Source organism: Symsagittifera roscoffensis, chromosome 1 (assembly GCF_963678635.1).
Source record: "Symsagittifera roscoffensis chromosome 1, txSymRosc1.1, whole genome shotgun sequence".
NCBI lineage: Eukaryota > Metazoa > Xenacoelomorpha > Acoela > Convolutidae > Symsagittifera > Symsagittifera roscoffensis.
The window spans coordinates 84,152,894-84,168,299 of NC_087062.1; the positions used below are offsets into that span (position 1 = coordinate 84,152,894).

The 15,406-nt window shown below is 40.5% G+C and overlaps 2 protein-coding genes across 2 annotated transcripts in view; one reads left to right on the plus strand and one right to left on the minus strand.

The window, feature by feature from the left end:
• Positions 1 to 15,406, minus strand: part of LOC134851282 (uncharacterized) — a 534,247-nt gene that overhangs the window by 409,068 nt on the left and 109,773 nt on the right. The gene's annotated exons all lie outside the window — the stretch shown is intronic.
• LOC134851247 (polyphosphoinositide phosphatase-like) lies at positions 6,202 to 11,571 on the plus strand. The gene has a single exon (XM_063867249.1). It carries the CDS (start codon positions 8,292 to 8,294, stop codon positions 11,508 to 11,510), a length of 3,219 nt encoding a protein of 1,072 aa, XP_063723319.1. The 5' UTR covers positions 6,202 to 8,291; the 3' UTR covers positions 11,511 to 11,571.

The window sequence follows — 15,406 nt, forward strand, 5'->3', positions numbered from 1 at the left end:
CGCAGCTGCCCTATAATCGATTTTGAAGTCATCGGCCGCAGTTGCTGGTTCTGGTTCACGTGCTTCCTCTGTTACCACTTGCATCTTCTTTGCCACCAGCTCTTGAGGTTTATCTTTTCTGCGTGCCTCCGCTTCGCTCAAAAGTCGAGCCTTGCTGGCTTTCACTCCTGACAAAGCTTCTTCATGTCTTGGATGCTTGATGTCTGCCACTGCATCCCGGAATTGCGGACAATCTGATTTAAAATGACCTTCCAAGTTACAAAAGAAACACCTCGGGCCGAATTTCGCAATTACTCCTCTCATGAAATCCTCCTGGTCCAACTCTGACGAATCTTCGTCCTCGAGGCTAAAGCCTATTGCTTTCATGCCTTGCTTGTAAGCTGGGCATGCTGACACATGATGGTCTGTTGAACTGCAATTAGCACAAGAGCGTCTCTTGTCCATATCATCCCTCGGCTTGTACCAATTGTTCCCTTGGTTTGCTGGTCCGTTGTTAAAATTGCCATAATTGTTCTTGTAATATCCAGATCTCGAAGGAGGTTTCAACAATAGATACTCTTTTGATTTGAGCCTCAACTCCTCCGGTGTTGGCGCATTAGTTGATAGTGGTGTGTAATGCGTTGCTAGCATCGTACGAAGTTCGTCATTTTTCACAGCATCGATGAATTTTGAGGCTACGGCCAGGTTCATCCTTCGGTTTGACTCATCCGGTTGGCTGCGTCTTCTCAGCATTTCCAAATCATCGAGAAACTTGTCTATTGTTTCATCTTCTCGTTGCCTCCGCTTCTCGAAGCGCATCATCGCCTGGTGCCCCTGCACCCCTGATCTCAGCAGTGTCACGTTGATACTGTTTCTTGGCCATGACACAGTTCAGGGCTGTCCCTTCTAAGTTGCTGGTGAGCGCGCTGCATTCCTGTCTCTCCGACAAGTCCTCTTCCTCGAAATGCAGCTTCATTACCTCTATCCAGGTATCAATACAGCCATCAAATTCGTCTTTGTAGCATCTTGGTTTCTTAAAGACTCTTCTGGACTTCTCACTGCGTTCATTGGTCCTTGATAACCTTGTCAGGAATGTCTCCAAAGACCTGTTTAGGGGTTCAAATGCTGTGACCATTGCCGTAGCATCCCTTGAGTGTCCTGCTTGAGTGTCCTCACACCTCGTCGAAGGCTCTGTATGAGGTGCATCCCTGCAATCCGAATCGCCGTGAGTGTTTCCCTCTTGACCTACATGACTCCTCTTCGGGCTTGCATGCCCCTTGTTGCCGGAATCACTTCTCCCAGTCGCATGTGTGCCTTGCGTTGGTCGTTCGTTCGAGGTTTGTCTGTTCCCGGTTGAACTTGCTCTACTGTTCGGGCCCCATGCTGTATTACCCCTTGTGGCATAGCCTGATGAACTGCCCCTGCCTCTAGTGGATCCATACGTCTTCCTCCTTTGATGTTCATTGAAGTTCACCCTCGGTTCCCTGCTTGGACCTCCCGAATTCGGCTCTCCTTCTTTTGGTCCACTCTTGCTGCTTAGTAGCCCGTCCAACCTATCCATGATAGCCTGAGTTCGCCTCTCCATCATCGCGTCTATCTTTGTGTCAAGAGACCCAAGAGACTGCTCTTGCTGAATTCTTAATTTCTCCATGTCGGCTCTTAAGCGTAACTCCCTCTGTTCCGCCTCTCTTGTCATTCGCGACAAGTTCCTCGTCATATGTTCGTCCGTTCTTTCTTTCAAGCGTTTTTCGCTCCTGTCAACTTCTTGTCTGTTGCGGTTTATTTCTTCCCGCAGCCTTTCCCTCTCAATGTGAACTGCTCTTTCTAGTTCACTCATCCTTATCGACATCTGTTCATTTTGTTCTCCTAAACTGCCCACTATGTTGTTTAAGGCTTCCTCTAGTGCTGCCCCGTTATCCACGAGTGGCGTCACTAGTGGCGGTGTAACCCTGTCGGTCCCAGTTAACTTCGTGCTTGTCGAGATCCGGGCCTTGACTCTCTGCTTCAACGTCTTTTCATTATTTATTTCAGGATCCATTAACGCATTGCCGAGCCCTCTGGTTCTACTCTCTTCAGGTTGCGGCTCCGAACTTGTCCTAATCGCGAAGTCCTTTGACTGGCCCGGTGTGTTTGCCTCCTTGCTTATCGTTGTCACTACACCAAATTTGTCCATGGTTCCAGTCTCTCTTCCGACGTGTGCCTCACTCTCCTGGATCGAACTATTGAGGCTGACTTGAGATCCAAAGTCCCCTTGCTCCTCTTCATCCTCTTCCTCCTGGGACTCACCATCGTTTCCTGCTCCTCCTCCCATGCTGAATGGAAAGATGTTTCCGAAGGTGTTCTTCATTCTTTCTGAGAACGATGATGAGGTTGCTTGTTTCCCAGTTCCGCTTGCCATCATAGTGTTGTCTGTCGGAGATCTTCTAGTTGCCGTTACTTCAGTTGAGATGTCGGACAGTTCCGACATCTCCTCTCGATCCAATGTCCCGGTGGAAGTAGCAAAATCATGGCCTTGTTCTACCGGAGTAGATTCACTCGCCAGCCTTCTGCCTCTCCCTTCCAGTCCATTTACTCCCTGGTTGTCGTTCATGGTATGGTCCGTATTGACCTCCACTTCTAACAGTTCTCTTCGCTCTTCCGAGGTCTTCTGACTTCTCGTTTCAACCATTCTGCCTGAAACCGTCTCCCCTTTATCGGACCGGGATCGCTTGATCCAATCCACAAAAGGATCGGTCATCGTTTCTCTTTGCTTTTCAGGTATGAATTTCCTAGAGCTATTACCTCGTTTTGGTATCCTTGACTTGTCTAGACTCATTCTTCTCTATTTGTCACTTTCCTATGCCTACTCTTGACTCAATTGCTAGAGACCTTATAGTTTTATTAACAATAATAATGACACAACACAATAAATTTCACCAGATTCTATTAAATAGTGACCACGAATCCCTGTGTTGTCAGAGTACAGTTTGTATAAAATTTATTCACACTAACCGATTATCGGTCCAAAGATCTGGAAACTAGCACAATATGATGTTATCAGTCAATTTAAAAGATAGTGTATTCACTACCCAATCAAGCACAGTTTACGTTGATTTAAAATCAAAAACAAATAATTTATTTTGACACAATATGAATGTATATATAAAAAAAACGTAGGTGTCTTGTACTCTTAGTCGGTCGCAGTACAATAGTCGAACCTGTCTTTTAAAGAAAAAGCTTTCCCTGCTCGGTGCCGCACCAAACAGACAAAACTTTGAAGGCAGTAATTTTCTTAAGTGGGCGTCTATTGCACCCACCGAGTACTGTGTTACCTATCTGCCTTCGGACTGCCCGAGCTAGACCTACTAAAATCCTCAGGGCAGTCACTTTTCCCAAAAACGTCTTATGTTTCAATCCACACCAATGAATCACGCTCTTTTTAATTTAGACTTAGTGTCGCGAATATCCGAGTTCGGACCTGTTTTGTATTAGTCTGGTTCTTATTGAAAGACACTGATACCTAGCCTGTGTGTTAATAACCTAATACCTCTCACTTTTTAGTCTTTCTTTCGTCTACCTAAGTCCTTAATAAAATAATACCCCTCCGGATTGGCACAAATAGGACCCTTCCGGACTGTCAGAATATAGACCCCTCCGGATTGGGACCCCTCCGAGTTACTTAATAGTAGACCCCTCCGGATTTGGACCCCTCCGAATTAGCAACTATAAGACCCCTCCGGATTCGGACCCCTCCGGTTTTGTGGAAAGTAGACCCCTCCGGATTCGGAGCCCTTAGCCCTGTCAAAGTAGCTTTTCGTAGTTTTCTTAATTTCAGCTTATACCCCTCCGGATACGTTCTCCGATGCTTTTATACGTCCTTTCCTAGACCCCTCCGGATTGAAGTTAAGGCACTTATTTGACAATTCACACTAACGGTGAAGGGTCTTATCACTTGCCTAATTTCGACTCTATTATGGTTGTCTTGTGCCTTCAGCCCTCCCTTTTTGTCTAGAACTGTCCTAAGTTACTTAGTTCAATCGCTATCAACTTTTGGTAGGGGTATAAGGGTTTTTCAGAAAAATTTATAAAACGTGAAGGGTGTACCCCCTCCGGATTTGTGTAATTTGCTAAAAACAATCTCAAGAAATTTTCTCGCTCGTTTTTCCGGGAAATTTCCCGATCCTGACAGTAAGCTCAGCTAATCTCTGATCTGTTGGTACCAAGATCAACTCGATATGCCCTGTAGTTCCAAAGTTATTAACCAAAACGTCTTTTTTGTAAACTCAAAAAATTTCTCACTTATAGGTTCCACCTAACTTTTTCCGCAATTCTGTTCCTTTCGACCTAAAAATTATTGATCCGAGCTCAGAAGGCCTATACTCTTCTAGGTCAATGCAAAAGACCCGATCTAAAACGCTTTTGTAGAAAAAATTTGCGAAAAACTATGCCACCTGGACCCCTCCGGATTGATGAATCCACCAAATCAAACACGTTATGTTCGATTTCTCTGCAACCCGGAAGGCTTTCGGGTAGCGGGTTTTAAAACTCGTAGATTCACTAGTGGACGTTGTCCGAACAACTATTTTTACTGTCCTAACTCAAAGATTTCAAAAAATTTTCTGATTTTATAGTGTTTCTTACTATCAAAAAATGGGAAAATTTGGTTTTTGGTACCAAACTAGTTCCAACCACTTCCGAACTAAAGTTAACCGGTTCTACTTATTACAGTAGTACAGTTACAATGTAACACACTAACTTAGCGCTTTTTTCCGTTTCAAAAAATATCGATGTCTCAAAAATCGCGACTTGTGGGGGGATCAAAATATCGCTATTTTGACCCTAAAAACCGGTCTGTTTTCGTTGTTTTTCACTGAAAAACGATATAAGACTATTAATATAGGCTATATAAGTAATAATATTAGTAATACTATACCCCTCCGGGTTTGTTTATTATCCGAATTAGGGTGCTTAACTCGGATATTCGCAGTTCGGTGAAGGGTCACTACAGTGCAGCACTGTCGAGCCCCCCACAGATTACTATCTTACTTTTTGTACCAAAAAGGATACAAAACTTGTTAACGATACCCAACAGTCGATTGTTGTTGTCGTTGAGCCCCTTCTTGTTGCTCCTTGTACTGCTTGCTGGATCGGTCTTCACCCAGGACCCTTCCCAATTGAGCGCAAATCAGCTGACCCTTCCGGATTGAGCGCAATTTATCATTAACGTGCCTAAATGCTCAAATAACCCTACAGTACAAGCCTCACAAACGGGCTACAAAATTGATCGTAACGATCCTGACTGATATAAATGCCTGTAACAACAATATATCTATCAACAACAAACGGGGGGGGGGGTTGAATCACATCTTGTCTGGGGGGATGATTTCTACTGATTTTTTACTTTTTTTACTGTTTTTGGTTTTTTCGGTTATTTTTTATGTTTTTTGTTTTTCTTGGGTACTATACTACTTTTTGTTTGGTTTTACTTATATCTTTAAGTGTTTTTGGTCACCAACCACTCAGGGGACGAGGAGACGGCCGATCCCCCCACCCTTCCTGGTTCGTGAATTTTCGGTCTTAACTAGGTTAAAAAACTTTTCACGGCAATCCGGAAGGCCTCCGCGTTCCGAACTACCCTTCCGCCCCGGCGGTTTAGGCCTATTAAGGGCGTTAATGTGAGCATCCGCTCGGCGCGGAGTGCTCGTTAACGGTTCCGCCGGTCATGATGTTATAAAAGAATAACACCCAGGAGCGCCATAAAAACATACATGTAACATTCGCCCGGAAGATACATATCGACGGATAACAAAACTAAGTCTTAAGACGACTGGCTAGCGTCTAAACAGAGCTTTGCATGTTTTTCGCCGTCTCTACCAAGCCAGTACTTTTCGGTGGTCTTTTCTAACATCGGGTCGACAAAAACGTTACTGTTCTCCGGCTTCGACCAGAACGCTAAAATTAACTGAATTACATGCAAAAATAAAGAGCTCATGGCTGGGTCTCAGTATCCCCAGACCACGAGGTCACTCCTAAAAACAGGGCTACTACTTATTATATTACTATTGTTTTTGTTCAGTAGATAAAAATCATCATCTCCATCGAAGATGGATCAAACCTTTCCCCCCCAACTCTTAGCACCTCATCCTTGTCAAAACTAATCCAAATATCAATTAAATTCAAGTCAGGACATGCCAGGATGCTAAAAGTTCAAAAGAGTCAATAAAAGTTTTCCGTCCCGAGACCCTTCCGGATTCTTGAATCCGGTGAATCAAGCTCCTCAAGTTCGATTTCACGACAACACGGAAGGCTGGTTTCTTACCCTTCACCGTTGTTCGCAACGGCCTTGCAACTATTGTAGCAGCACAATAGTTGCAAGTCGGAACGTTCTCTGCAATCTGCTGCTGTTTTTCTTCAATTTCGACTTCTTCAATTTCGATAAAGTTGTTCTCGTCAGCGCAACTAATGTTGTTGTTTTTTTTTCTCGTTTCTTGTTAAAATGGCCGTTTCAGCATTTCTCAGAAATGTGACGTCATCATTCGAATTTTTGAAATTTTAAAATACTAGAATATTCCAGCCTCCACCGTTTGGCTAAACGTTCCAATAACGCCCTTAGTTCTTAAAAACCACCAATCCGGAAGGCTTACTGCTAAAATTCCGAATTCTGCAGAGATTGCATTTGTGACATTCTGGTCGAATGTCACATTATCACTTCCATATCCAGAAAATTCCAAGGATTTGGACTGGAATACGTGATGAAGGGACTCCTGACTGTAACCTCGGTTACTATGATACTTATGACCTTCTGATTACCATTTCAAAAAAAGGAATGGAACTGGACCCGGAAAACGAAATCCAAAAATTACTGGACAGAGCTAGTTTTTGACAACAATGTTGCAGGCTTGTTTTTTTTTACTCGTGTCGAGTTTAGTTTTAATCTCTTTAACTCCAATCTTCTTTTTATCATATTCACTTCCATATCTAGAAAATTTCCAGGATTTTGACTGGAATTTGTGATGAAGTAACTCCTGACTGTAACATCGGGTTCTATGATACTTTTGACCTTCTGCTTGCCCTTTATGGAGAGCGATAAGTTTTATGGAGATCCGGATATAAAATTGTGTCCCGACTGTTTTTCAAGTTTCTAATTTCTGTGATAGAATTGACGAGAAGCTCAGTTCTTGCTGCTGCTCAAATCCGAATTAAGATTTTTAGTTGAATTGCTGCCGAATCATGCCTACGAAACGAAAAGTCAAAAAAGTTTCTCTGGGAAAGCAAAAAGGCGAAAAACTTGTAATTGACAACCTCAAGTTTAAGCCCAGAGCAGAGAATAGAAAGACCTCGATTCGATCTGCGCTGTACTTCACGAAAATGTCAGATTTGGCTTCGATAATCAATCCAAGAGGAAAAGCTCCCCCCGTAAAAAGGACTGCGGGAAATGTTAACAAACAAAGAAATCAGATTGAAAATGAGCAACAGGTAAACGAAATTGCGGAGTTGAGAAAGTTCAATTACACAATCTTAGAGTCTGGCCTGTTGTGTCCCATTGAAAATAATTGTTACAACAGTTGTGCTGCCAAAAAAACCTGGAGTGAACCGGAGTCCGAATGCCAAAGTCCGCTCTTAAGTCCGCTCAAGTTTCCTGTGAAGAGTTCCAATTTGTCAGATCAGATTACAAAAAAGAAAAGAAGCAAGCATATTTTTCAAGATACTGTTTTGCGTTACAGATATCGGTGGGTTGCTGAACGAGAGAGACAAGTGTTTCATATACCAACTGGCCTCACACCAACTCAATGTGTAGCCGTTGAGCAGTTTGCTCACCTGATTCGAACAATGTCTTATTCCAACTCGCTTACTGTGAAGTTACGCGATGAGCAAAACAGCACAAAGAGTAAAGTTGTCTATCAGTATAAAACTAGAAATAAGAAGCCAGTTGAGTGTCTTTTTGATAAGGGAGCTGTAGTGTGTCTGAACCGTCTGAAGTTTTAAAAAATCAAAAGTGACTGCTTAATTATAGTGGACTTTATTTCAAACTTTAGGCATAAAAGTGAGATAGGTTTTGCAGTGTTTCTCGAGGTTTGTAGCTTATTTTTACTTATCAATAAAAAAAAATTAGATTGTACAAAGAAAGTTTCATGATGTAAGCTATTTGTTCGTGCTATTCGTAATATTGACAGACGTTTCTAAGTTTCAGGCCTTGTGATTGTTCAAATGCATATTAGGCATATCCGTTCTGTCTTAATAACCATGAGGTTATCCAAATCAAACAGAGACATTTGTAGTTGGCAAATTTCCTAGCGTAGAACAAAATAGTTTTCTCAACATCGCAAATCAGAATGGAGCCGTTTCAATGGGACTGGCGAAAACAGCACATGATTTCGAGTAGAATCCAGAAAATTGAATTGAAGGAATACTCTCAATTATATCTCTGCATTGGTTCCAACGAAGATGATACCCTTTTCTGGTTTCTCAAAATCTTTAAAACCGGGTCCAAAAAGACGGAGCTAGATATAAGTTACACTTCAGTTCCGTTGAAAAGATCCGAAAAAGAGGAGACCTTAAAAATGATGGAGGGAGATCAAAGCAAAACGAGGATGTATAGAATCAGGAATATGATCCAAGGCTTCGGCATCATAGGATTTGTCAGATTCATTGGTCCTTATTACATCATTGTCATCACCAAAAAATCGCGAGTGGCCAACATAGGACCGTATGCAGTGTACAAAATTGACGGCGTGCAAATGATACCTTTGGGACCCCTGCCGAAAGACTCTGTGTCGCTATCACTTGAAGAGAAGTACAAAAAACTTTTTCAAAGCGTGGATCTCACGGTGAATTTTTACTTCAGTTACGGATACGATTTAACTAACACATTGCAGTACAATTTGGCGCCCATTAAAACGAATTCGCCGAATAGTGCCAATAAAGTTTTGGGCTTCAGGCAGATGCCGAGAGATAAATTCATGTGGAATGCGTTCCTTTTGAAGCCAATGCTAAATGTTGGATTGCCAAAAAGGAATTCCGAAACCTCGCACGAGTTGAATATCAATGATCAAAACCATGAGTGGGTTTTGTGTGTAATTCACGGGTTTGTGAGTCAAATGAAGCTACAAATGGGCGGGGTAGATGATCACTATTCAAATGTTAATCGCGGAATGCGGAAAGCGTCGTCTGAATGTGTTCTGAACAACGTATTAGTAGAACCATTAGAGACAAATAAAACACGTCGAACAATGTTGTTGACAGTGATCGCACGACGCTCGAGATTGTACGCCGGTACGAGGTTCAACAAACGAGGAGCGAATTGCCAAGGAGATGTAGCGAATGAAGTAGAGCTTGAACAACTTGTTGGTGACTACATGCCGTCGAGTTTTACGCACGGAAGGTTTTCAAGTTTTGTGCAGCTGAGAGGAAGTGTTCCCTTGCTGTGGAGTCAAACTGCTCCTTCGACTAAAAATTTGAGTTTCAAAACAAAGCCAGAAATAAGATTCGACTGTGCGGATCCTTGTTATATTGTAACTGGAAAACATTTCATGGGCCTGCTGAAGCAGTACGGATCGCCAATCATTGTCTTCAACTTGGTCAAAAAGAAAGAAGGGCACCAGGAAAACAAGCTGACGAGAGAATTCACCAGAGCAATCCAATATTTCAATCAGTTCGTTCCTGTCGAAGATCGTCTGGACTACTACCATTTAGATATGTCGGCTGTTAGTAAGAGAAAAGGTGAAAATACCCTGGATAAAATCATACAGCGAGCTAACAGTATGGTTGAAAAGGTTGGCGTGTTTTACACTGGTAAAGTGAGTGCCAAAATTCTGGCTTCCAACGAATTGACGCACAATGACGCCCCGGATAAGTTAATCCAAACTGGAATTGTTCGGGTAAATTGCGTTGATTGCTTGGATCGAACCAACACGGCCCAATTCGCTTTAGGACTGGTGGCCTTGAGAAAACAAATTCTAGCCCTCGGCGTGACAAATCGAGACGAAATCGGTTACGACATGCATTGTGTTCGGATGTTGGAGGAAATATACGATTCATTGGGTGATACTATTGCATTGCAGTATGGAAGTAGCTATCTAGTGCACAGAATAGAAGGCTACAGACGAAAGTATCACTCTCATATCCCGGGAACCAGGTTGACCCCAACAGTGCAAAGCATATCGCGTTACTACAACAACACATTTTCAGACAAGGAGAAACAGGAAGCGATTAATGTGTTCCTAGGAGTGTATAGACCATCGGAGCATCATGTAACACGTTTGCCTATGAATATTCCGAGTCATCACAAGTCACAGGCCGCTTACGCAGTCCAAAGCTCAACACTCTATAGGGGGAATGTTCGTTTGTCGCCTACCGATAAAATCCAACCTATCGCTACTGACGATGCATTGTATGGATTACGATCTCTGCCTCTTTGGGACATGGAGTCAGACTATTCACTTCACCATGTGTTTGACACCTCAATCACAACAGCAGTGAAGTCTAACCACCAGTGGTTCAATTCAGATGTAGTCAAGTGTTTGCCACGTGCTTGGAACGAAGTGTCCAAGGACGAATCATTCTGCGGAGTCGTGAAGCTTCTGAAGAAGCAGACGACGGCGTCTCAACTGAGTGAAACTGGAGGCAGATCATCAGGAAGTGATTTCATCGATTGGTATATCCAATTTTACAGACCTTTCAGACTCACCAGCTTCGATATGTTGCTTAAGCTGAACAAACATTTTCTCACAATCGACCGACTGAAGTTGACATCTAGTGGCCACTATCAAGAATCTGGGAAGGAGTTCATTAAATCAGTCGATGGTAAAGTGGCGTCGACTACGGCACTTTTGGGTTCCAGTTCAAATGAAGCCGAGGATTTTTCATTAGTTAGGAAAACCGAAAAAGCAAATTTAAGCAGTAAATTCAAAGGAGAATTGCAGAAGAAGTTTTCACTGATGGACGACCTTGTATTCCCACTCTTTGGTTACAGTGCGTTCAAAACCGCAGCAATTTCAGCGGCTACAAAAGGCACGTTTATTGAGCCGAAGGTGAAGTACACGAGACGTGAAAAAGCCGAAGAAGTTTCTGATTTGTTTTTTGAGTTCCCGAAGTATGGAAAACCAGCTAAGAAAAAAACTTCGACTTGTAAAATTGGAGATGCAAAGTATGGCTTTGAGATACTAGAACCTTCTTCTAACTGCTTGAAGACATATGAAAATTATGTAGAGGTCGGGAAAAAGTCTGGAATTTTCAAAAGCGGAGAATCGGCCGATACCAATCAAAAACAACCAGTTGAAACTGATTTGAAATTTTCCAGGTCCAAAATTCTGAACGCTAAAATTGTCGACAATGGAGATACACTTTCTAGTGTGTTCGTAGATCACAGATGTTTGTTTGATTCGACCAATAGCAGTCAAAGGGAGGTGTACTTGAAAGAGCCGAGTAATAGAGACGACGAAATATACAAGAACTATGTGCAGTTGGGCAAATCGGGAGCCGACAGCGTACCTACAGAAAGTCTAAGAAAATACGAGGAGTATATTAGACAGAAGTATCAAAACCCAACATAATTAGTAAACATTTTCTTCAGTGTCAATGAACGCAATTAAAACAATTATAATGGTCCTATTGTTTTTTTTCTACACTTGCGAGAGTTAGTGTGTCAGTACGAACCTTCTTTTTTTCTAACCTAACTCGCAAATAAAAGTTTTCACTTATATAAAAACATCAGTGTAGCGTTGGAAATTGCACAGCATCTGTTCTCTGCTGTTTTTAGTGGTTAGTGCGTGAGATTCATAAGCTGTAGGTCGTAAGTTTTAATGTGAGATGTAGACGAATTTTTACTAATTAGTGGCTTATTTCTACTTTTTATTATTGCACTTTATAGAGTTTTTTTGTCGTGTTATCGCTAGTGTTTGTCTCGCTTAAATTATTAACTAAATTAACTAATTAACTATTGGCACTTTGGTTTGATATCTGTTTTTTTAAAATTCTTTTCAAATTCATTTGCCAAAAGGAAGGCAAAACAAATGCGCTATCCAGTTAAGAATTTTCATATGGAGCAAAAAACTTGAATGCTTTAAGTTTGAAAGTAGGTTTTAGTTATTATATTTCAAGCGGAATTTTAAAATGATCTATTGCTCAAGCAGCATAAAACCAAGCGTCTGAGAATCAAAATATACTGACTGCCGGAGTCGCGTCAACGTGTTGTGAGATAGTCAACTAAGGGTATGATTTTTTTTAAACTAGTGGTCTTGTGTTAGTGTATTAGTGCAAACCTTCTGTTTTATCTAAGCTTACTGGCAAATAAAATTGTTCATTGTTTTCACTTATTTAGTGGCACTTTTGCTACAATCACAATCTGTAGCATTAGAAATTTCATAGCATCTGTTCCCTGCTTTATTTGCGGCTAGTGTTTGTGATTTTTTAAGCGTCCGTGAATGATAAGTGCGTGAGACTCATAATCTCTGCTGCAGATCGAATCCGAGACGTAGCCGAACTTTAACTAATTCGAGGCTTATTTCAATTTTTTATTATTGCATTTTATATAGCTGCTTTGTCGTGCTCTCACTAGTCTTTGGGAAGCACATCTTTGCCTCTGTGTTACCTTGGCGATCAGCACGGGTGTTGCAACCTGGTACAATTAAGTAAGAAAGATAAACATTTTCAATTTCTTGAAAATTTAAATAGAAATAGCATCTTATAAGTTAGATAGAAATTAGGTGGATTGCGTTTCAAGCAGTAACAATTTTTTCAATTCAGTTGCAAAAATTGCTCATTTTTTGGATTTGTATTTTTTGTCTTTGTTTCCGTTGGTTAATTTTAGTTTTTTGAAATGCTATTTATTTATTTGGATCGATTTTTTTATTCGCCTATTTTCCAGTAAGGATTTTATTTTGATTCAAACATTATTCTATAATTGAAAACTTAGAATACCGATTTTGAAAATTCCGTTTTTGATAAAAGGTTGCAGCTTGTTATACATGTTATAGCAGCTTGTTTACTTTAAATTGCGTAGTTCCGAGGGCAAAATATATGCTCTTATGTGTATCAGTTTGATTGAATGTGACAAAAAATTTTTTAACATTTAGTTTGGGCTTAAATTTTGTCGCTTTAGTTCCCGCTGGGTAAATAATTCTCTATGCTTTTTAAGGCTTTTAAATAATCTGATACAACGATAAAAAAATTTTAGGTGTAATTGTTTGTATGTCATTTTTTTCAATTTAATTTTCAGAAAAAAGAGTTCTATCTTTTTTTCTAGCCACTATCATAGTACGCAATGTTTTTATAGCGTAATTGTTGAAAAGCTTCGTTTCGCATGTGTGTATTGCCACCGGCTACCTTAAACCGCGGTAGTTGGCTAAGTAGTCTTCGACCGATCGAAGAAGTTTTGGTAGTTAAACGACTGATTTTTTGTTTTGGTACTAACTAGACTGATTTTGTACCTGTGAATACCCACCATTTTAAGCATTCTCAGCGATTTAAAAAAATAGCCCGGGTTTTCTCTGGTTGGGATATTTTAATGAAACAATTATTAATCATAAAAGGTTCTTGAAATTTAAAGAGCTTCACATGATATATTTATTTCGAAATTAGAAACTGATTAGAAAATTCGATTAATTTCTTGGTTTCCATGAGTTCATTGACACTTTTCTTACTTCTTTTGTCTATGTTAGATTTGGTGCTACTATTACTGGTGCTTGGATTCTGTCTTACTCCAGATCAAAAATTTCTCTAGTACATTTTATTTTCCAAAAAATCAATATATTGCTTAAAATCTTTGTTCTGTAACTTAATAAGATCCTTAAGTTTTATTCAGCTTAGTTCTGTATGCGTTCCAAGTATTCAGAGATACACACACACTTACAAAAAATGTAACATGATATTTACAAGATATTTTACAGATTGGTAGGACCATGTCACAAAGCTACAGATCACATGTTTTGAAGTAATCGCTTGGTTTAGTCAAGCCCGTTTTTTTCTGCGCAGCCCCTAAGATAGTATCTGCCAACTCGGAGTCGTACAAATCTGGCATGACGTCACTGAGTGGCACAAGTACATGGGCAAACTTTTTGACCTCTTCTACGTCCAGAAATGCGTTATCCGAAAACTCGTTGCCAATTTTTCCCGCAAACGTAATATCTAAATCAATTTCTCGGGCTGCAAATTTGTCATTTGGATCTCGAATGCGACCAAGCGTGGCCTCAATTTTTCGGAGCTGACATTTAGCCATGAACATGTCCATTCGTGTTGTGATCAAACAGCATGCGTTGATGAAATCTTCTTTATTCGGGTCGATTTCTCCATTTTCGCCAATGCTTTTGGTCATATAATATTTGGAGATTTTTTCAGTTGAGTCGAAAGATTGCTCGATTTTTGTTATTGCTGATTGGATATTTAATTTAGCATTTTTATTCGATCCGATCGAAATTGCTAGTTGATTGATTGGATAATCTTCTAGACTTCTTGAAATGGTAATTGAAGACTGTTGCGCAAACCGAATTGCTCCTGGTTTTTCTAGTAATACTTTCACTGCATTTATTTTCCGTGAGAACGTTAAGCACAAAAATGCTATACGGTTAGCGGCTGTTTCGATAAGGTTGAATTTTGAGCCTTCGAAATCGGAGATAACAGTCTTGGTAAGTTTCTTTAAATCGACGCCTTCATTCATGTCGTCATTTCGAGCAGCAGTTTTGATGCAAGTGGAAATTTCTAAAGTTGCGAGAAGTTCCTGTAGTTTTCCTATCTCATGTGGACTGAATCCACACTCGAAACGCAGTCGGAGTCTTTTTACAGCAAGAATGTCCATTAAATTGAAGCTGAAGAACACGAATATTAAAAAGATAAGTAAGTGTTTTCACAGCGTTTATTAACCAAGATAAATTAAGAAATTAAGTGTGGAAATTAGTGAAAAACAGAAATCTGAGTCAAAATGAGCAGTTTCACGTTCAGATTTGGCATTAACTATAATACTGACCGAGATTATGAAATTAAGTGAATTTAGTTTTAACTTAGTTTTATCGAGTTAAGTTTTAACGAGTTAACTTAATTTGCTATGTGTTGATTATCTGGAATCAGCATGCACAAATGTGGTATCTCGTTTATATTCAAAAGGCATGTTGATACTCATAATCATTATCCTTCAATAAGAATAAGTGAAGTCATCTAAAGAGTTGATCGATGTCACTTGTCAAATTTGCAGATAATATTTTCCAACTTTTTTTATTGCACCCGGTCCTGCTCAGTGCCGGACCAACCGTTGGGGGGGGGGGGGATGATGTCATCCGTTTCGCCGCAGCCGGTCCTCCTACCTTGAGGAGGCGAATGACACTGGGACCCCTCCAAAGGCCGCTAGTCTTATGTGTCGGTTCAGTTTGCGTTTTTTAAATAGCATTTATTTATCTGGTACTAATTTTAATAGGCTTACATTAGGAAACATGCTTTTTTTATGTAAAAATATTTTACT

Excerpts from the sequence above, each read along its gene's own strand:
- LOC134851247 (XM_063867249.1), top strand. The coding sequence starts at position 8,292 with ATGGAGCCGTTTCAATGGGACTGGCGAAAACAGCACATGATTTCGAGT.